Raw genomic sequence first — 20,922 nt, 5'->3', positions numbered from 1 at the left:
CACAGAGATATTTAATAGAATAGCTTTTCTATGAGAGAGTCGAACTCATGTCTTTTGTATGCAACAGCGACTACCCTTACTGTTACACTGATAAGAAAAGGCTGAGAATCAAAAAAGAGAACTTCAAAAAAGAGTCTGTGACTGCCGGAGTAAAAAGAGGAATTTTAGTAAAACAAAACATCTTGTTTTTGAAACTCAGTTGTGGATTGAAAAACTAGTTGAGAAATGCAGACGAGACAGAGGAGGAAGAAGAGGAGGCCAAGGAGGAGGAACAGGAGACGAGTAAATGAACTAGAGACATTCTGTGATTTTGACAAATCATTGTACATGTATTATTGAACAGGAATGTAATGAGTACATTTCTGTGTTGATGCTGAATGTTCATATCTCAATGTTCTGATATATCAACCCACATTCTCCCTCTTGGATCAACAAAGTTTATCTTATCTTATCTTTTCTTATCTCATCAAGCAGTTGAAGCAGAGGAGTTCAGGTGCACAGGTCCTGTAATCCCACGGTGCATGGATCAATGACTTGAGACTGCATACATTCAGTTAACTGTGAGGAAAATAACTACTGCAAACTACATCAGAGTCAGCATCTTTATAGTAGGCCAAAGGTCACCTCAAGGAAGGCTGTCTGTGACTCTGAGATGGAGTTGAGCGGGATGTAGATGTGGTCAGTCTCCTGGTCCACCAGCATGCAGTGACGATGGCTGAACGTCCCGCGGCCCACATCCTGACCGCTGATCCTCACATTGTAACCTGTAGCAAAAAGTTGTAAGCGTTACCACACTGTCAACACAGTTAACCTCTTCACTGCTGAGTAGACGTATATTCTGGCTTGTATTCTCCAATTATATTGTTTCTTCTGATTGACCTGGCACACCTTAGCATACAACTGATTTCCAGACCGAAGGGCTAGAACCCAAATGGCCGCTGGATCGGAAAAGTAAAGTCTGATTGACAAAAGAAGTTTTAGTTGGTATACTTTCAGCTTGTGATTTTGCTTATTCTGAAACAATTCTCTTGAGTTTAAATATTCCTTGAATTAACATTTTATCTTGTCGGTTTGTCGGTACAGATATTGATGGAAATTTTTCAGCAGTGAAGGGGTTAAGATTATTCCAACAAACCACAAGGGGTGGCAGTAAACTGGTAACTGAAAAGTACAAGGTTCAAATCCTGATACAAGTAACAGAACTCTCACAAGCTGCTGCAAGTTCTGGCACACTTGCACAGATCTGTTATAAGTTTATGAGATATTAGTTTTCCTAATAGTCTGTGAGCCGAGCTATGAGCAATGTGAAGTAAAGGTGTACACAGTTCCTCTTGTCTACTTATGCTATCTTTGTTGTGCTCTATGTAGTCAAATCTAATGGTAAGTAATGTTGTTGTTGTTGTTATCGATCCAGCAACAGCTGGGCTCTCGCCCTTCTGTCCAATGCCATGTAGTGAAAAGTGCAGGCTTTCTGCAGTTGCTGTAATGTTCCATAGAGTGCGTTGTCAATTTTAGGTCTCGGAAGGAGAAGGGTATATGGTAAGTAATAGATGTTAGTTATATTAAGTGAGTACATTTTGATACATGCAAAAAAATGGCATCAACATGTCGTGATAAACAATTCTAGGGTTAAGAAGCTTTTAAAACAAACCCCCCCCCCTCAAGAAAAAACCAAATTATTGTAATTCCCTTCACATTTTTCCCTTGTAGACAAGAAACAATTATTTGGTCCCCATAAAGAATCATTCAACATTCCAAGTCAAAAGAGAGTGCTATAGCCCTGCAGCCAACGAAAGACCTATCAGAGCAAACAAACCTTGATGTAACAAAGACCCAAACGCCAAAGCTTCAGCCGTTGCCCAGTCCAGATCTGTCCCCTGCACCATCTTGCCGAGTCTCCGGTCTATGTGAGTCTTCCGAATCGTTGGGTGCACATTCTGTGACCGTCCAAAAGAGTACGGATAGAGTGAAGGAAGACATGAAGATACAATCATTGTCATTTTGTGAAAAGAAAAAGTAAGACAGACAGAAATAACAGAGGGAAAGAAAAGAAGTAATAATAATAATAAATAGCATTTGTATAGCGCATATCCCAGCTGAACAGCAGGCTCTATGCGCTTTACACTACATTATTACCCCAGCAGACCATAGAACACTCTGAAACATTCTCAGCTTCCCGGGAAGCATACAGTGCAAACAGCTGATTAAGCGCTCAAACACTAACAAACAGACAAGATCTTTCCCTGTCTATAGACGGGTACCCATTCCCACCTGGGTGAAGTGAGGAAAATTCGTGTTAAGTGCCTTTCCCAAGGACACAACATTGGGCCCCTGACGGGATTCGAACCCACGACCTTACGGCTGCGAGTCCGAGAGCCTAACCACTAGGCCACCAACGCCACAATGACATGAAGATACAATCACTGTCATTTTGTGAAGGGAAAAAATAAGACAGACAGAAATAACAGAGAGAAAGAAAAGAAGTAGGACCCATCATCGGCAACCTCTAACCATCTGTGCCACCAAACAAAATTTATTTTAAAAATCAAGAGATCCATCCGTCAATTACCTGAAGCACCAGTAAAGAAACAGGGCACCTTTATTTCAGTCACTGACCATATCATGAGCAAACACATGACAAAACAGGAGAAAAAACAAAATGCTCCGTGTAACCTTCTCAGATCTTTGCAGGCAGGTCTAAAACTTGGATGACCAACAGAATCTAAAAGCTCATTTACGAAGGCCACTGCAGTCTAAGTTTTTTTAGTAAGAGTTTTACGGCACTAGCAACACAATAACGTCATAAAAGTGCTGAAGTATAGATGTGTTACCAGAGAGTAACATGCACAAAAAGAAGGAGGAGAGATCTACAAACTTACACTGAGGGAGTAACTGCGCTTTGGTAAATTAATAAATGAACTAGAACTTTATTTTTTTTTGTGTACAGACAAAAGTGAACACACTACGGACAAAGTGTGAAGTAAACTTTCTCACCAGGTCCTCGGGCACAGTGACTGATTTGGCCCCCACATACTTCAGAGTGTCCAGCGGGACGCCTGTGTCCCATCGCGTGATGACATCACCAGCCTGGCTCAAGCCTGACCACTGGCCCAGCAGGTGGAATGGCTGTGATAGAGGAGAGAAAGAAGGAGGGGAAAATGAGGACTGAAAGAAAAAAAAGAGAACTGAAGCAATCTTCTTCTTCTTCTTCTTCCTCGTTCTCGATGACAGCAGCTAGACAGTCAGTCCGATGTCGCGTACAAACTGTGTAGTTCGCTTTAACTCTGAAACACTGCCATAGAGCTTTCTCTCAAGGGGAGCCACATTCTGCCACGTCTGTGTGCCAAGGGTGGCGTAGCGCGGGCAGTGCTGAAGGACATGGTTGGCGTCCTCTTGGTCGTGTCCACATTCACAGGTCGCTGTTTCTCCCACTTTTAATGTGGTGTGCATATTATGGTGTTTGAGTCTGTTGTGGCCACAATGGAGTCTAAAGATTGTGACCTGGTCAGCTCTATTTAGTATGTAGTAGGGAACTGAAGCAATAGAGTCTGAGTAGCTGTAACTGCTCAAAATATATAAAGATTCAAGTAAACAAAAATGTAACACAAAGAATGACAAGAACAACATCACCACAGAATACGACAACAACAATCAACAACAACAACAGCACGGAATACAAATGCAACATTGCTGAAAAGAAGTATAAGGATCAGACCACACTAACACACTTGTCAACCAGCAGTCAACATTGAGGGACAGCAGGACATCATGAGAAGTACAATATCAAAATTATAATTCAAATAGACTGAAGGCAGCACACAGAGAGGAGAAGAGGTTTTTTGTTTAACTTTATAGCAATAAAGTTTGAATACCAGTAACACCATCTAATTAACAAATAAACAATTTTCAAATTTAAAATGAGTACCCTGTTGCTACGAAGAAGTACAATGGCTAGGACTAGTTTCAATCAAATGAGCCCAATCCTGAAAATAGAAACATCTCAATGAACACTAAAATGAAAGTCCTGAAATGCTATGTTTGGTCAACCCTTCTATATGGCTGTGAATGCTGAACAATCACAAAAGACTGTGAAAATAAAATAGAAGCAACAGAAATGTGGTTTCTTAGGAGACTGCTAAGAGTATCGTGGAAGGAAAAGAAATCAAATGAGGTAGTGCTTGATGAAACCCACCTGGGACGCTCAATGTTAAAAACAATCAGGAAACGACAAATGCAGTTTTTGGGACACCTGAATAGACATAAGGGTCTTGAACATCTAGCTCTCACTGGCAAAATTGAGGGCAAGCGAGGCAGGGTAGGCCCAGAACAACATACTTAGGGAACCTAAACAAATGGGTAACAGGGAAAGATCAGGGAAACATAGCTTTTTTGAGAGCATCCGAGCAAAGGAATGAATGGAAAACCATGATCACCGATGTCTGTCGCAGATCTGGCAATGGATGATGATGATGATGATGATGTTGCTATAGAAAAAAAGGTGAAAAAAATCACAAAATAAAGTTTGGACCAAAAGTCTCCCATTCCGCGTTTATTTAGATACTGTATGTTCTTGGAACTTTGAGACCACACCCTGAGCACTCTTCATTTCTTTTTGGAAAGGAACACTTTTGGGTCCGAGAGAAACCCGTTTCTGTTTGGACCCAGTTGGACTAAGCACAAGAAGAGACATCACCTTGTTGACGTAGGAGTCCACTTGGTTGAAATTGTCCGTGAGGTTAGAGGTCCATTGCTGAACATTTTCGCTCAGTTCAGTTTGATCACAAAGACCCGATGCCTACGTGGAGAGAAAAAACCAAAAAATGGGGGACGGGGAGGGGGTGGGGGACGGGATTACAGAAAAAGAAATTCAGAACAAGAAAAGAAATTCAGAACAAGAGCAAAAAGTGCTTTAAAAAATTGAGCACTCCCTCTTAGACGGCAACTAATCGAGAAGTGGAATGAACGAAATAATAATAATAATAATAACAATGATAATAATAATGACAATAATAAAAATAACAAAAACAATAATAGTAATAATAATAACTATTATAATAATAATAAAAATAATAATAACAAATAGCATTTATAGAGCGCAAATTCCTGCTCAACAGCAAGTTCAATACACTTTTTAATCCATATATAACTCCACAGGAGCAGATAGCTTTTTAGAACAATCTCAACATCCTTGGAAGCAAGCAGAGCAAGCTGCCATTTTACAGGAACTAAAACATTCACAGGCAGAGAAAATCTTTCGCCGTTTATAGCCAGGTACCCATTTACACTTGAATGAAGTGAAGAAAATGTGTGTATGTGTGTGTATGAGTGTGAGTTTGTGTGTGTGTGTGTGTGTGTGTGTGTGTGTGTGTGTGTGTGTGTGTGTGTGTGTGTATGAGTGAGCGTGTATGTGTGTTTGTGTGTGTGAGTGTGTGTGTGTTAGTGTTATTTTTTTTTTGTAGAGGTTTTACGGCGCTCGCTACTGCATAAGGTCATACGAGCGCCAGAAGATTCAGAAAGTCTGGCCTCCCAGTGTGAAAACTTACACAGAGTCTGGCCTCCCAGTGTGAAAACTTACACAGAGTCTGGCCTCCCAGTGTGAAAACTTACACAAAGTCTGGCCTCCCAGGGTGAAAACTTACACAAAGAAGTCTGGTATCCCAGTGTGACAACTTTCACAAAGAAGAAGCCAGTAACTCACCACGACTTCCTGGGAGTACAGGTCGGGCACGCTGGAGCGGCTGTTGATCACTTTGTACATGACGGGCTGCGTGAAGGCCGGCTCATCCATCTCATTGTGACCCCAGCGACGGAAACAAACTAGGTCAATGATCACGTCGCGGCGGAACTTCTGCCTGTACTCCATCGCTAGCGACGTCGCACGAACAACATCCTGTAGGAAAAAACAGCGGTTTTTTTTTCTCCGAGTTACAGATGGCACTGAATATGGTTGTAGAAGAGGCGAAAGGGGAAGTGGAGGGGATAGGGGTGGGGGAGGGGGGGTGGGGGGTAGGGTGGAGCTCAAATTTATTTCTAGCTGTTGTATATCAAACAAAAGTGACCTATGACTGAGACACCAAACAAAAGCGACCTATGACTGAGACACCATCTAATCACGAGGAAAGACAAAGCTTATCTGCTGGCCAAAGCTCACCTCAGGGTGGTCTCCATTGACGTGTAGGACAGGGTAACCGCTCACTTTGGCAATGTCGCTGCAGTAATGAGAGGACCTGTGGCACAGATAGACAGGGTATAAGAGAAAAGTGTATTTCTTAAATGTGTCACGACGCAGTGGAATCAGGCTCTCGTCAATTTTTGGGCGTGTAGAGTTATAGGCATCATTCCAAAGCTTGTTCATTTGTTTTGCTTTTGATGATAAAAGTATCCGTTTATCTTGAATACAAGTCGAGATATTTGCGAATGAAGGAAGTGGGGGTCACCTGTTTTCAGAGGTAATATTAGTGAGAAAATGACCGCCAAAGATTAGTTATTTCCTTAGCTTGAGAGTCCGTGGAAACTGAAAATTTACATTTTTTGTGCTTTTATTCAACATTTTTCAGTAAAATCCACACAGAAATGTGTTCTTCAAAGGGCATGAAAGGTGTTGAGCCAAAAATTGAAAATTCTATAAAAATCCACAAACCTGTGGAAAATGCCAGTTTCTCCACTTCGATTATTTTGACAAGCGCCTGATTTCACCTCGCTGTCTCACAAATACAATAGAACCTGCTTTCACGACCAGCGGTCAAGACAAGCACCTGTTCAAACAACCACTTCCCACTCCCACCCCTTGTATTTCTTTTCTCCATAAGACACCACTGTTCGAAAGGACCACCTGTCTAAGAAGACCACTATTTTCCTCAACATCTCACGACCTCAGTGCTTTCTGGTCCTATCTCCCTTTTTTATAACAGTGAAAAGAGTTCATAACAACGAATGAGCTTAAGAAGAAGTCACAATTTCAATGTTTAAAGAAAATGGAGATAGGACAAGAAAGCACTGAGGTGCGAACTGGTGGCCATCTTGGACAGGTTAGAGTGCAGATCCTTCACTGGATTAAAATGAATGGTTTTACTAGCTTTTGTTGAGCAAAATAGAAATGTGTAACACTACATCAACACGACAACATAAACATGAACAAGTATATATATATACACACACACCCTTACATACTGCTTGGTAAGATTTTTACAGCAATTGCAACACAATTAAGTCCTATAAGTAGCTAAGACTAGAAGTGTTTCAAGAGAATAATAAACACAAAAAAAGGAGGAGAGATAAGGATGATTGATATACAACACTGACACGCACACATATCCAAATGGTCTCCCTGCCTCTCTCTCTCCTTTGCTCTTTCTCTCCCTCCCCCCTCTCCCTTTCCCTCTCTCTCTCTCTCTCTCTCTCTCTCTCTCTCTCTCTCTCTCTCTCTCTCTCTCTCTCCCTCCCTCTCTCCCTCCCTCTCTCTCTCTCTCTCTCTCTCTCTCTCCCTCTCCCTCTCTCTCTCTCTTGCGTTCAGATGCAGATGACTTCTATAAAGTCACTAAAAAGAGAAACCTCACTTCAAATTCATTAAATTTTCAGTGATAGAGAAACATGGACGATGTCCAACCTGAACCACTCAGTCCTGTAACACCCTGGAGAACTGCCTCCCTGACCTACCTTCCCCGTTCTGACTCCGTCGTGAAGCCGACCTGGTTGTTGATGATGAGATGCACACTGCCGCCGATGTCAAAGTGAGGCGTGTCCGCGAAGCAGAACGTCTCAGCCACCACTCCCTGATCAGAGGAAGAAGAATTATTGTGTTACGTCGCGGTGGAAGCAGGCGCTCGTCAGTTTTTGCACATCTGGAGTTATTGGTATCACCTCAAAGCTTGTTCTTTTGACTATGTCTCTATGAAAATAATACACATCTATCTTAAATAGAAGTTGAGAGATCTGCGATTGAAAGAGGTCCGGGACGCCTGGTTTTAGAGGTAAAATTAGTGAGAAAAGGCCGTCAGAGTTTGTTGATTTCCAAAACTTGAGAATCCTTGGAAACTGAAAATTTACATTAACGTTTTTCAGTAAAATCGACATAGTAATATTTTTTTAATGGACATAAAAGGTGCTGAGCCAAAAAACAAAAATTATTTCTTAGATTGTCAAACTGGAAGGAAAATGCCGATATCTTCGACTTCATTATTTTGACAAGCGCCTGATTTCACCACAACGCCTCACATTTGTCAAAAACATGATATCATCTCTCTGTTTCTACTGCCACTATAAATGGTCTGAGCTCAACACGATACTCCCACAGCTGCTTATATCTGTCGATCTTGCTTTCTCTCTACAATAAACGACCATTATTTACTATGTCAGTGTGTCAATGAACATCTCTTTACTAAAACTAAATGTTGGACGTTCATGCACGTGTATTTTACATAAGGTGCAGGTATTACATAGCGCCTAGAGCTGTATTGTACGAGAGTGTGTGCAACAGATATTATCTGTATTATTATTATCATTGTTATTATTATCCAACAAATGATGAACAAAGAACACATAGCACACAATACAACAAATCTGTTTATACAACGATCGGTCCGTCTACAAAATTTCGTCAATTTTGACCAATAGGTGTGTGTTTGTGTGTGTGTGTTGTTGTTTTTGGGTTTTTTTGTATGTGTATGTATGTGTGTGTGTGTGTGTGTGTGCGCGTGTGTGTGAGTGTGACCAGTGACTCACCTGCCCCACAAAACTGGCATCTCCGTGCACCTGCAGACACAGAACTCCGTCCCCTGGCTTTCCCTCTGTGCTGTCGCTGTAGTCACCCCAACGGTTGCTCTGCAGCTTTGACCTCGCCTTCCCGACCGCAACAGGGTTGGCAGCCTGAGAAAAAAAATAATAATTAAAAATCAATAAAACGTTTTCTTCATAAATATTGCAATAAAAGATTTTTTCAAATAAATATTTTTAACAGGGCTCACAACCAAACGACAAAAGAGTTAATGAAACTATGTTTTGTTTTCGTACGAGTTTTGTGGCATTTGCAACACAATAAGGCCATATAAGTGCCGAAGATTAGGGGTGTTACAAGAGAGTAACAAACACAAAAAAGGAGGAGGGGAGATAAAGACGACAGATGTTTGATAGGAAAGAAGAAGCAAACCACACCAGAGCACCCGCCAACCACCCACTTAATGAAACTAGAGCAAAGAACATAGGAGTAAGGTTTAGACTACACCAAATTTGGCACACCTTCCTCCCTGCAATGTGTGCACTAAAAAATGTAGAATACAATAAAAAGTCACCAACAGTCACAATGAAACTGAAACTTGCATGGCGACAGGCAGAATAAACCGTACGTTTTCTATAGACAGAATAACTCTCTCTCTCTCTCTTTCTCTCTCTCTCTCTCCCTCTCTCTCTCTCTCTCTCTCTCTCTCTTTCACTCTCACTCTCCCTCTCTCTCTCTCTCTCTCTCTCTCTCACACACACACACACTCACTATTCTCTAGTCTCACTGTAAGGCATTTTCCATCAGTACCAAGGGGTAATACTGTTCCTTTCCAGTTACCAAGTAGTTAAATAGAAATGTCAAAAAGTTTGTTACAAGTTCTAACATTTCCAAGTTTAGATAAATAGAAAGCACGCTTGGCCGTGGTGATCCTGATCATTTTAGCGACAAAATTCTTCATAAATATAAATTTCCTTTATGCACACCAAGTCGTGTTATTCTCCCATTTTCTTTTTCTTCGTATTTTTTATTTCTTTTTTATCGCATCATGATTTCTTGGTTGAACCACTTTCCACTAGGAAAATGAAATAACTTTCTTTATTTTACAGGCGTATGTTCATCCAAAGTATTCTCCATAATGGTGTTGAGGGTTTCTCTATATATAGGGGAACTCGTAGCTCTAGAATCACAAATATCTCATTGAACCAGGGGTAAATTGATATCTTTCAGGTTTCAAGTATGAACTGTTTATATTGCTTTCCTTGTTCTTTTGAAGTCCAACTCAACGATGGGGAGAAAATGATCCGAAATATCTTTATTTTATCCAGAACGTTTTAATATTTCACTGTTATTCTCAACAAAGGAAATGACCCCATCCCAATGTGTTGATATTTATGTGTTGGTACTTGAACGAGTTGCTTTAAATCCTTTTCTGTCAGCAGGTAGACTATATCTTTAGTGACAGAGTTCACAGAGCCAAGGCGAAAATTAAAATCACCAGTTATGATGAACGGTGCGTTTTTCATCTTTGAAATTAAATTTAGAAATTCCTCCATAAAAGTGGACAGGTTAATACAAACTTAAATGAAACTTAAAACAAAAAAAAATGGGCATTTGAATACCAAAGCCCCAAGATCTGGAATGCTTTACCAAGTACGTTGAGAGAAATCAAATCTTTTGATTCATTCAAATGTCAGCTGAAGTCGTTTCTGTTTTTAAATTAATAAGATGAATATTTGGTATAATTTTCTTTAGTCAGAACAGAACGTTTCATGTTACTGTTGTATGTTGTACTGTATTGCAAAGCGCTCAGAGCCTGTGTACTTTATTCGGGGTTGAGCGCTATATAAATGTCATTTATTATTATTATTACAATACACTTTACTCGCGGTGGTGACCTGTATATGCAGCAGACAGTAATTCTTTGGGGCTGCAGCAGGAATGATAGTAAAGCAGCCTCACTCACATAGGCAGTATCAAAAGGAAAAAGAAAATTCCGAAGACTAAATCAAAGACATTATTTCACAGCAACTGCTTGACCGTTCTCTACAATCCTTCACATTACAAAATCAAAATACAGTAAAAATATTTCCGAATTCCAGTTCTTCTATATAGGCATCTTTAAATCAGAAAATCAATTTTTTTTAAACAATACATCATTAGCAGAACTTACCTCGAGGTGAGATGGATTGGGGATAAAAGACACATGAACTGGCTTCCCATCTCGGGTCACGTCTACAGATGTGTCTGCAATCATTAACATTATTTAACTACAATTATTATTCTGAATTTCTCAAATAAATGACTTTCAAAACAAACAAAAACAACACAACCATTGCCCGTAAGAGCCAACGATAATTTACAACTTGCTTACTGGTATCTGCTCATTTAGATGAAATTTTCTAGTTGTTTTTTTTCCCCACTGGCTTACATTAATGTACCGGGTAGTGTTTCTCTGGAACAGCAAACAAATAGTTCAGCTGAGACTAAACAAAGACATTTTTGACAAGCACCTAGAAACTAAAACATTACATTCAAAGTCTTCAGCTTGATAACATGTGTTTCTTCTTTATTTGTTTGTTGTTGTTGTTTCGTTTCTTGTTTTTTGTTGTTTTTTTAATTAACAACTCTCGGTTCTGTCTGAGAAAATAGTCATCACAACAAAATGATTTTTCAAAATAGATAAAGTTATAAACACATCGAAATCTACTCAGTTTTATTTTTAATCAAGATAGTACAAATGGTGAGAGTAAATGTCCTCCTATAAACGGGAACAGCACACCACCAAAGTCTCAGATACTCCTATCCAACCCACCCTACAACAAATAATAATTTTGTCTTTTAAAAAAAATTATAAGAAACAATTGATGGCTAGGTGCAAGACTCCCACAAACACCAAATACCATTACAGCATCTGCCGAAGTCTTGCACCCAGTCACCGACATAGATATTTTATCTAACCCATATAGAATGTGATGTAAAAACCAAAAATTCTTACATAAATGAGACAGCACGTCCCCGACCCCTCTGGCACCTGCAGGTAATTCTGACAGTCCTTGCATCTAGGGAAAAAAGGCACATTTTTTAAAAAAATCTTAACCCAAGAAAACAAAACAAAGAATAAAAATTTACCTTATATGCACATTTGTTATGTAATCGACAGGCCCCAACTGAAAAAGTATGGACTTGTTCAATGACTTAGTTGTTCAAAAAGACCTTTATCTCACATACAAACCACAGCGCACTGTAGAACTCTATACTATAACTGTTAATATTTTACACCCTCGTCGACACAATGATGGTCGACTCCTTCATCCCTGCATGTAAATGGTCTAGTGGTTAGGCTCTCGGACTCGCAACCATAATGTAGTGGGTTTGAATCCCGCCAGCGACCCGACGTTGTGTCCTTGAGAAAGGCACTTCCCATGAATTTTCCTCACTTCTCACTTCACCCATGTGACAATAGGTACCCAGCTATAGACAGCGAAAGATCTTTCTGTTTGTCAGTGTTTGAGGGCTTAATCGGCTGCTTGCACTGTATGCTTCCTGGGAAGCCGAGAATGTTCCTGAGTGTTCTATGTTCTGCTGGGGTAATAATATCGTGTAAAGCGCATAGAGCCTGCTGTCGAGAGGGGGTATTCGCTAAACAAATGCTTTTTACTATTGTTACTATTATCATTATCATCCCAGCATATCAGTGCCAACCTGGGGTGGATGGGATACGAGGTTGCAGCACACACACAGAGACACTCAATAAAGATACCTATTCATTTGGCAATAAAACTGATGTCTTCTTCAGCATGTGGCAGCGAAGAGCCTAACTGTAACATTACAGACTCCCGTACTGTATATCGGTGGCCGGCTGTGACAGATGACCACCAGTCACAACAGCAACATGGGGTCAATTTAGAGAACATCTGTTGCTGTAGTCTTTTAATTCTGAACAGGAAAATACTGACATTGCACTGTCACCAGCTGCTGCAACACAATATATGCAAATATACACATCATTGATATGCATCCTTCTGTCCAGGTGAAGATTTGAGTGTTGTTACTCTGCACCTCAGGAATGTCATAAACAACAATGAAGTTTTATGTGTACGTGATATAACACCGCAGGGGACAAATGCTCACAGGTAGCAAAGCCGGGACATGATCTCATCTTGGAGGTTTTCAGTCTACAGGGAGCAAAATTAACTGCTGAGGAACAGCCACGCATGATAACCTGCTTAATTAGGAACGGTTATCAACAAAGAGTTTCTTACCTTTCATCATCATCATTGCCTTTCTCACCCAGCACCAGGGTATAGGCCACGGACAAACACCCCCCACTTTTCTCTATCCTGGGCTAGCCTCTTGATGTTATTCCATGTCTTTCCACTTTTCTGTACATCGATTTCTGTGATTCTTCTCCAAGTTCCACGACATCTTCCCCTTGATCTCTTGCCCTGTGGGTTCCAATCCAAAACTTTCTTTGTTATGCAGCTGCCTGACTTCCTGAGAGTATGTCCAATCCATCGCCTCGCCTTCTTCCTACCTCATCTCTGACTGGGATCTGTCTTGTTTTCCTTAACACTTCCACATTGGTGACCCTGTCTGTCCATCTGATCCTCAGTAACTTTCTTAGACACCTGTTCAAGAAAACCTGGATCCTCTTTATACAAGTCTGCGATGCGTTCCATGCCTCACATCCATACAACAGGACCGACTTCACGTTTGAATTGAAAATCCTCAGCTTTGTTCGAAGTGAGATCTCTCTGGTCTTCCAAATCCTATCCAAAGATATGAAAGCAGCCTGTGCTTTACCAATGCGGGACTTTATTTCAGCACCTGTTCCTCCCTCTCTGTCAATTATGCTCCCAAGATAACAGAAGGATTCAACGTTTTCTAGGGCCTTTCCTTTTATTGTGACCTGCTCCTTTCGTTGTGCATCTGTCCTTAGTACCTTTGACTTTCCAGGGTGGATCCTCAATCCAACAGACTCCGATAGGCTGTTTAATACTGAAGTCTTTGCTTGTATCTGTTCCTGGGTGTGCGACAGAAGCGCCAAGTCGTCTGCGAAATCCAGATCGTCCAACTGTGTTTCTTACCTTTACAATATCATTATTTTCAAACTTCTTTGTGAGAACTCAAGCACAGCTCGGCCCTCAAAGCTGTCTGTATGACTCTCCCTATGAGACACAGACCACCATGCTGAGCCACAACATAACATCCGATGATATATTATGTAAATGACTATGTATCTCATTATGTATTTTGCACTGACTTATGAATTGTATTGTGTATGTTACATTATTTATTTGTATGTGCTCACTTCATAATGAGGTGTATGCATTTGTGTGTGATGAGAGAGGTATATGTGTGTGTGTGTGTGTTTGTGTGTGTGTGTGTGTGTGCGTGCATGTGTGTGTGTGTGTGTGTGCATGTGTGTGCGAGCGTGTGTGTGTGTGTCTGTGTGTGTAGATGGGTGGAGGGGGGGGGGGGGGGGGGAGAGAGTGCATATTTGTGTATGTGTGTGTTTGTGAGAGAGAGACTGTAATTGAGTGTGCGAGTGTGTCTGTGTGTGAATGAGCAAAGATCAATTTTTCCTCAAAAACATATACTGTATTGTTCATTTACAAATTTGTACTTGCATTTATGTAAAGCACGTGGAGTTGTCTTCACACTGGAGAAGGCACTATAAGATTGATCCACATTATTACTGTCATTATCAGCAATCTTTTCTCTAAGCCCTCAGAGACAAGACACTCATAGCACACATGATAGGACAATACAGACATTACAGAAATACCTGTTCTGACCGCTACATGACATTATCGCAAAGGTCCTTATAGTGCAGGATAAAAAGTAGCATTAACAACAATTATTTTTTTTAAAGGAATGTTTCAACTTTGTTTGAGTAAAGAAAAGCACATTGAAATAACGGCCATTTAGTAGAAAGAAAAGGCAAGACAGACATACAGCAACAGCAGAGGGAAACAAACAAAGAAGGACCATATGATGGTGCCCTCAAAACAACTGCCATTTCAGTTTCAAAGAGCAACAAATCCCACAACAAAAAGCATCTCTACAAACTGATTCAAAGTTCAACACACTCTATGGAACATTACAGCAACTGCAGCAAACCTGCACTTATCACTACATGGCATTGGACAGAAGGGCGAGAGCCCAGCTGTTGCTGGATCGATAACAACAACAACAACAACATTCAAAGTCCAAACTTTCCAGACCGGAGACACAGCCAACGAGAGACGTACCTTTCTAAACATAATCACCGGGGGGAAATCCAGCAGACAAGTCATGAAGTTCAGTCTACCTCTGTGCGCCATGCCAACAATTACATTTTTCACATCATCTGAAACAGTGAGATTAAAGTAAAATTTTAATTCATAGCAGACTTTTCTATTCCTCTGAACATTCCAGATCCCCAGAGTGCACTGTATTTTTGCCTTCTCATCTGGCTTTACAAAGAGTCACCACTCACCATAAGCTCTCGATCTACCTGTGAAGCCATCAGTCTCCACATTATAGGAATGATCTACATCCCAATTGACATAATCTACATAATTTAGAAAGTCGGCTACTCGGACTCTTTTTGCAATTACAGTCCCTTGACTTTTTAAAGATGTACGGTATTTGGTTTCTTTGTAAATCTAAAAAACAACACATTCCAACACTGATCTAAATTATGTCAATATGTAATCAGACACTGAAAATGAATACACACTTACGTTGAGCACATTTGCTGAAGATTTCGTCAAAGCTGGCCATCATGCTCTCTCCTCCTTCCCCTCCGTATCGTTTGACAGAAGAGAATTTTGTGGCAACATAGTGGTCAAAAGCCTGCAGAGACAGTAGGTACGTCAACTAGAGAAGCAACTAAAGAATAAAGGACTAGACAATGCAGGGATTTACGTAACTTAGTAACTCTAAGCCTACAAAAAGAATGTAAAATATCCTCGGGGTAGTTCTTTCCCAAAGAAATGCAGTCAAAAAAACCCCTAGAACATCTCATGACATAAAAATATAGCATCCACCTAGATGACGCCTCACATCACAGACTGGGTAAGAAAGTCAAAAAAAAGACTTTTGAAAAGTTATTGGAAGTTTTGACCTTTCTTGAGCAAAAAATACTCAGTAAATTTACAAACTTACTGAACATTTGGAATTCACACATTTGCTTAGAGGGGAATCCTACAAGCTGTACCCATCTAATATCACCTACTTACCTTCCTGAAAGTCATCCAACATTGTGTATTTGTTCATAATGATGCAAAATCACATTATACATAAATCTGCTGCTTCACCTTCACGCAGCAATAAAGATAGTAAAATTGATGAACACTTAGAAAGACATAAAGCAGAAGATGTTGGCCCAAATGACAACTGTTTGAGTTTCAGTTAGGAAAAAAGCACATCGACACAATAACGGTCATATCATTAAGGGAAAAAGCAAGACAGATAGACAGGAATAACAGAGAGGAAAAAAAGAAGTAGGACCTCCCAGTGGCACCCTCAACCCATCCATGAAACAACAAGTGTCAAAGAAACAATTAATAGCTCAAAGGCACTTATAGATGATATACGACAATGCCACAAGGAACACAAGAACCAACTGAACATGGCTATTATTCCTACCTGGCATCGTAACAACAGTTTTGCAAGTTCCACTTTCCTTGAATTGGGTATTTCTGTCTCATTTCTTCCCTCAAACTGTTGCGCAAACCACACACGCTCTTCTTCAGACTGCAGTGAACAGAAAAGGAAAAAACATACTCTTTTCATTTTGCTTGAGACAAATTGATATCGTCATAGTGTCATTTTATAGCTTTGAATATTGAAATAACTATATTTGGAAACTCATATCTAACTGTACTTCATGAAAACACTAAACAAAATAAAATCTAAAGACAGGGGTAAATATAGAATTTATAAAAGAGATAATTTTTATTGCTTCATAACCATTTGATACAAAACAAATTGTGAGGCAGCGTGGTGGACTCAGGCTCTCGTCAAAATAATCAAATTGAAAAAAACTTGCATTTTTCCGCAGGTTTGTGAATTTTTATCAAGTTTTTGTTTTTTGGCCCAACACCTTTCAAGCCCATTAAAGAACTCATTTCTGTGTGGATTTTTCTGAAAAACGTTGATTAAAAGCACACAAAATGGAAATTTTCAGTTACCACGGACTCTTAAGCTAAGGAAATAACCAATCTTTGGCGGCCATTTTCTCACTAATTTTTCCTCTGAAAACAGGTGACCCCCACCTCCTTCATTCGCAAATATCTCCACTTGTATTCAAGATAAATGGACATTTTTTTCATCCAAAAAAACACAAGTGAACAAGCTTTAAGATGATACCAATAGCTCTACAAACCCAAAAATTGACGAGAGTCTGATTCCACCACGCTGCATCAAAATTAATGATGGACACAAAAATATTGCATGTTTTGTGTCCAGTGGAAACAACACCTAGCTGAAAAGGGAAATTTTGGCCCTCAAGTTTTACCGGCAAGTATTGGAACTCAGCAGCAATAGAGCCACAATACACCGTCTCTAGGTGGTCAATCAAATCCGAGACTGCTATTTCTTCGGCCAATCCACTGACAATTCCTGCAGACTGAATCACTGCTGCACTTTCTCCCGTGACACCAAACTGGTCTGGGCTTAACTCAGACAGGACTCTGTAAAATGAAAAAACAAGGCCTCATCTCTAAAAAAACATGAAATTTGCAGAGAATGAGCGACCATTTCCTGCATTGGAAAATGAGTATTGAGGGAAAATTTCACACAATTTTAGCAATAAAACAAGAGGTTGAAGTAAAAAGAACAATATATTGCGACAGTATCCTGGCACATGAAATGTGGTAGAAATTGGACAACACATATATTTGAAAATGCCTTTCAATGATAAAGGTTCCATCACATATAATACTGGCAATTTTCCTCAAAAAGTTTTATTCTAAAAAAAAATTTTAAACATTGAATAAAAAAAGGAACATTGAAACCAATATCATGACCAGTCAAGAACCCATGAGCTGAAAAAATCTATATTTTTTTCCTTGGGAATTAGCTGTCATTGAATATTGAAAGCCCTGCTTGTTCGTAAACATTAAAGGAAGAGGATAGCTATACTTAATGACGGCTAAACGGCTAGGCTAACCATACTTAGTAATGATGGTAAGACTGACAAATAGCAAAAAATAGGCCTACTGAATGGTAAATAAATTTTAAGTGAGCAATACCTAAAGTATTTTTATTTGAGACAAAACCAAAAGGTGTCTTACTGACAGTGCATGTATTCTAAACCTGAATAATTACTAACGAGGTCTGTACATGTACTCAATAGGTGTTGGTCAATAGGGCCTAACCTACGAAGTTTGGCTGGACTGGTAGGCTAGCCATACTTAATAATGATGGCTGAATTGTAAATAAAATTTTAGTTTGCAATACCCAAAGGATTTGTTTGTATTTCAGACGAAACCAAAAGGTGCCTTACTGACATGCATGCATGTAGTTTAAACCTGAATAGAATTACTAGATCTAATGAGACCTGTGTACTCAACAGGTTTCGGTAAATCATGGGGCCTAGCCTAAGTACAGCTCTAGAACATAAATAAGAACCTCTGTTCTTTTTCTTTTCAACATGCTTCCTGCCTGTCCACATAACATACCTTTTCTCTTGCAAGCTCAGTGGATCAAGGGTAGCTTTTCTGTGTCCATAACTGCGATAAGCATCAACCAGGCGCACAATGTTGGCATGTTTGATTCGATTGCTCAATTCCTCGGAAGAATCTAAAAATTAAAGAAACAAAACAAAAGAGTGGAAGGTTCCCTTTTGGAGACGAATGAAATCAAATTTCAGTTAAGAACAATGAGTTATATCATGAGAAATTTTATCCTAAAGCATCAATGAAAAAAAAATTCACATTCCTTAAAATTAAAATTATATATAGAATCTATGCGTCACGACGCAGTGGAATCAGGCGCTCGTCAATTTTGGTGCATGCGGTTATTGGTATCATCTTAAAGCTTGTTCTATTTATCTTGCTTTTGCTGAGAAAAAATACCCACCTATCTTGAGCAGAAGTGAAGATATTTGTGATTGAAAGGTCTTGGTAAGTTCACTCGATTTCAGTGGTAGAAATAGCGAGAAATGGCCCCCAACGTTTGGTAACTTTAATAGCTAAAGAGTCCTTGAAAACTGAAAAATTACATATTTGGAGCTTTTAATCAACGTTTTTCAATATAATTCACAAGGAAATGTGTTTTTATTTGGACATAAAAGGGTTAAACAAAAAACTTAAAATTAGATAAAATGGTTGAAAAATGCCCGTTTCTCCAATTTCCTTATTTTGTCGAGTGCCTCGTATTTCACCACGAAGCCTCCTAATATATAGATATATATCTATATATAGCTTATACGTGCTTCCCAAAATCTCAGCTCTCAACAATTCATAACTAAAAAAATATAAACAGAGATGTCTATCAAATTTAAATCGTAGCATACACAAAAATAGAAAAACACGCCAAAAAATGTGGGGATGGTAGTTATTGCGAGAGTTACAACAAAAAACAACTAAGGGATCTATCAGTAGGCTTAAAATGTGAAGAATTATTATAGCCTACTCTTCCAACCAATATGTAGGCCTATGCTATGCCTAAACTATCAGATGAATGCCACAAGTACAAGATAGGAGAAGTAAAACACATATTCCTATTCATGATTAGTTTGACAAGTCATTTCACATAGGCCTACTGTTTACAAGTTACTGTTGTATTGTAGGCATCTCGAGACTCCAGGGCTAGGACTGGGGCTGAGGAGGAGAGGAAGCCTAGGCTACAACATAATATTATGACATAATTATGTCACATTACGTTTACGACTTACATAGAGACTCTGATGTCGGATTAGACAATCTATTCTGCTGTACAGCAGAATTATAACCAAAGACGCCTTGCTTCGAATGGTAGTTCAGGCAAGAGACGTGACCGTACAGCAGTGTTTTCTGCAGCAATTTGCTTGCTTTGTGTGCTAAACTCAAGGCCATTCTTATTATAATTCTAGCAGCATATCAACAATATCAGACCAACTCAAACGATAAATTTTATGCTCGACTTGTCTTATTCCTTCAAAAGCAAACTTCAAAGAACCAGTTTGAGCGCAATATAAATGCACAATCATATACAATGAGCTCTTCTATTCCTTTTTTTAAAGCCAAACAAATTATATAAACTAAAGAAAACAACTAAAATAGATTCTAGGTTGCGGCAATGATGTTGCGGTTGACGAAAATCCAATGCCACAAATACTCCAAGATATACAAGGGAGAGCACTCTGTCGTCAAATCACAGATACATGCAACGCGGTTGCCAGTGATTTTTCTGACTTGAACTTGAATAGACAGAGCCGCTATTAATATTATTAGCCAATATGGTCGATTTAGGCCTATAATTATTTAAGTACCTTTTTCTTGTTTCTTTATGGGGAAGGGAAATCCGTCAGGGTAAAACTACAGGGTATTACTTTTTTTTTCAAGAAGCCTTACATTGTTGTTTGTATCTAATAGAATTAATTGATCTAGTTTCAACTAAGGGGGTTCTTAGGAGAAAGTATACAAGCCCCAAAAGACAAAAGGAAAGAAACATTTATAGTGTAATAGGATAGAACTTCTGATATTATAGAAAATGCTCAATTACGTTTTAAAAGAACTTTACAGATAGGTCAATTTGCAACAAACACACAAAAACAAACCAAAACACCAATTGAAACAACCATTTGGCAACTGCTCCGCAGCCCTGTTTGAACTATTTACCTTCACATCTGACCTCTGTAGACACAGCCTCCGTTTTAAACCAATGAAATCTCTTCATTCCAGTCACGCCTCCAAAATTATTTCCGTGCTGTGCTGGCACTTTTTACTTAATTATGAATCGTTGGCCTCAGGCTCAGGTTGTGACGACACAATTATATAATGTGGGGATGCATGCAAGTCGTGCTTTCTTGAAATATTCGTGGATTATGCCCCTTTAAACCACTTCTTCCCACCGCCGCCAAGACCTGTCTTCTGATTATTTTTTTTTTAACTGCAATTTGATTCTAATGGGTATTAGATCTAGATCTTGTAGGCACACGATACATTTTTTTCATAGTCTATAGCACATGATTGTTCCCTACTTGCCTCATTCCCTTAATGTGCTCTCTCTCT

The 20,922-nt window shown here is 39.4% G+C and overlaps 1 protein-coding gene across 1 annotated transcript in view; it reads right to left on the bottom strand.

Moving 5' to 3' along the window:
• Positions 1 to 20,061, bottom strand: part of LOC101852871 (probable 2-oxoglutarate dehydrogenase E1 component DHKTD1, mitochondrial) — a 28,620-nt gene extending 8,559 nt beyond the window's left edge. The window contains exons 1-16 of the mRNA XM_005105603.3: positions 19,605 to 20,061; positions 18,388 to 18,508; positions 17,223 to 17,397; positions 16,352 to 16,459; positions 15,445 to 15,556; positions 14,971 to 15,068; positions 11,712 to 11,775; positions 10,887 to 10,960; positions 8,722 to 8,865; positions 7,657 to 7,772; positions 6,152 to 6,227; positions 5,699 to 5,890; positions 4,694 to 4,795; positions 2,995 to 3,126; positions 1,817 to 1,937; positions 625 to 764 (exon numbers count right to left, since the gene is read on the bottom strand). Coding sequence (XP_005105660.1) covers positions 625 to 764; positions 1,817 to 1,937; positions 2,995 to 3,126; positions 4,694 to 4,795; positions 5,699 to 5,890; positions 6,152 to 6,227; positions 7,657 to 7,772; positions 8,722 to 8,865; positions 10,887 to 10,960; positions 11,712 to 11,775; positions 14,971 to 15,068; positions 15,445 to 15,556; positions 16,352 to 16,459; positions 17,223 to 17,397; positions 18,388 to 18,508; positions 19,605 to 19,764 — 1,935 coding nt within the window. The 5' untranslated portion in view covers positions 19,765 to 20,061. The remainder of the gene's footprint in view (positions 1 to 624; positions 765 to 1,816; positions 1,938 to 2,994; positions 3,127 to 4,693; positions 4,796 to 5,698; positions 5,891 to 6,151; positions 6,228 to 7,656; positions 7,773 to 8,721; positions 8,866 to 10,886; positions 10,961 to 11,711; positions 11,776 to 14,970; positions 15,069 to 15,444; positions 15,557 to 16,351; positions 16,460 to 17,222; positions 17,398 to 18,387; positions 18,509 to 19,604) is intronic.
• Positions 20,062 to 20,922: the final 861 nt, after the last annotated feature.

Source organism: Aplysia californica, unplaced genomic scaffold, assembly GCF_000002075.1.
Source record: "Aplysia californica isolate F4 #8 unplaced genomic scaffold, AplCal3.0 scaffold00480, whole genome shotgun sequence".
Lineage (NCBI taxonomy): Eukaryota > Metazoa > Mollusca > Gastropoda > Aplysiida > Aplysiidae > Aplysia > Aplysia californica.
Note: the sequence above shows the minus strand (reverse complement) of the source record. Positions and strands in the feature narration are given on the sequence as shown.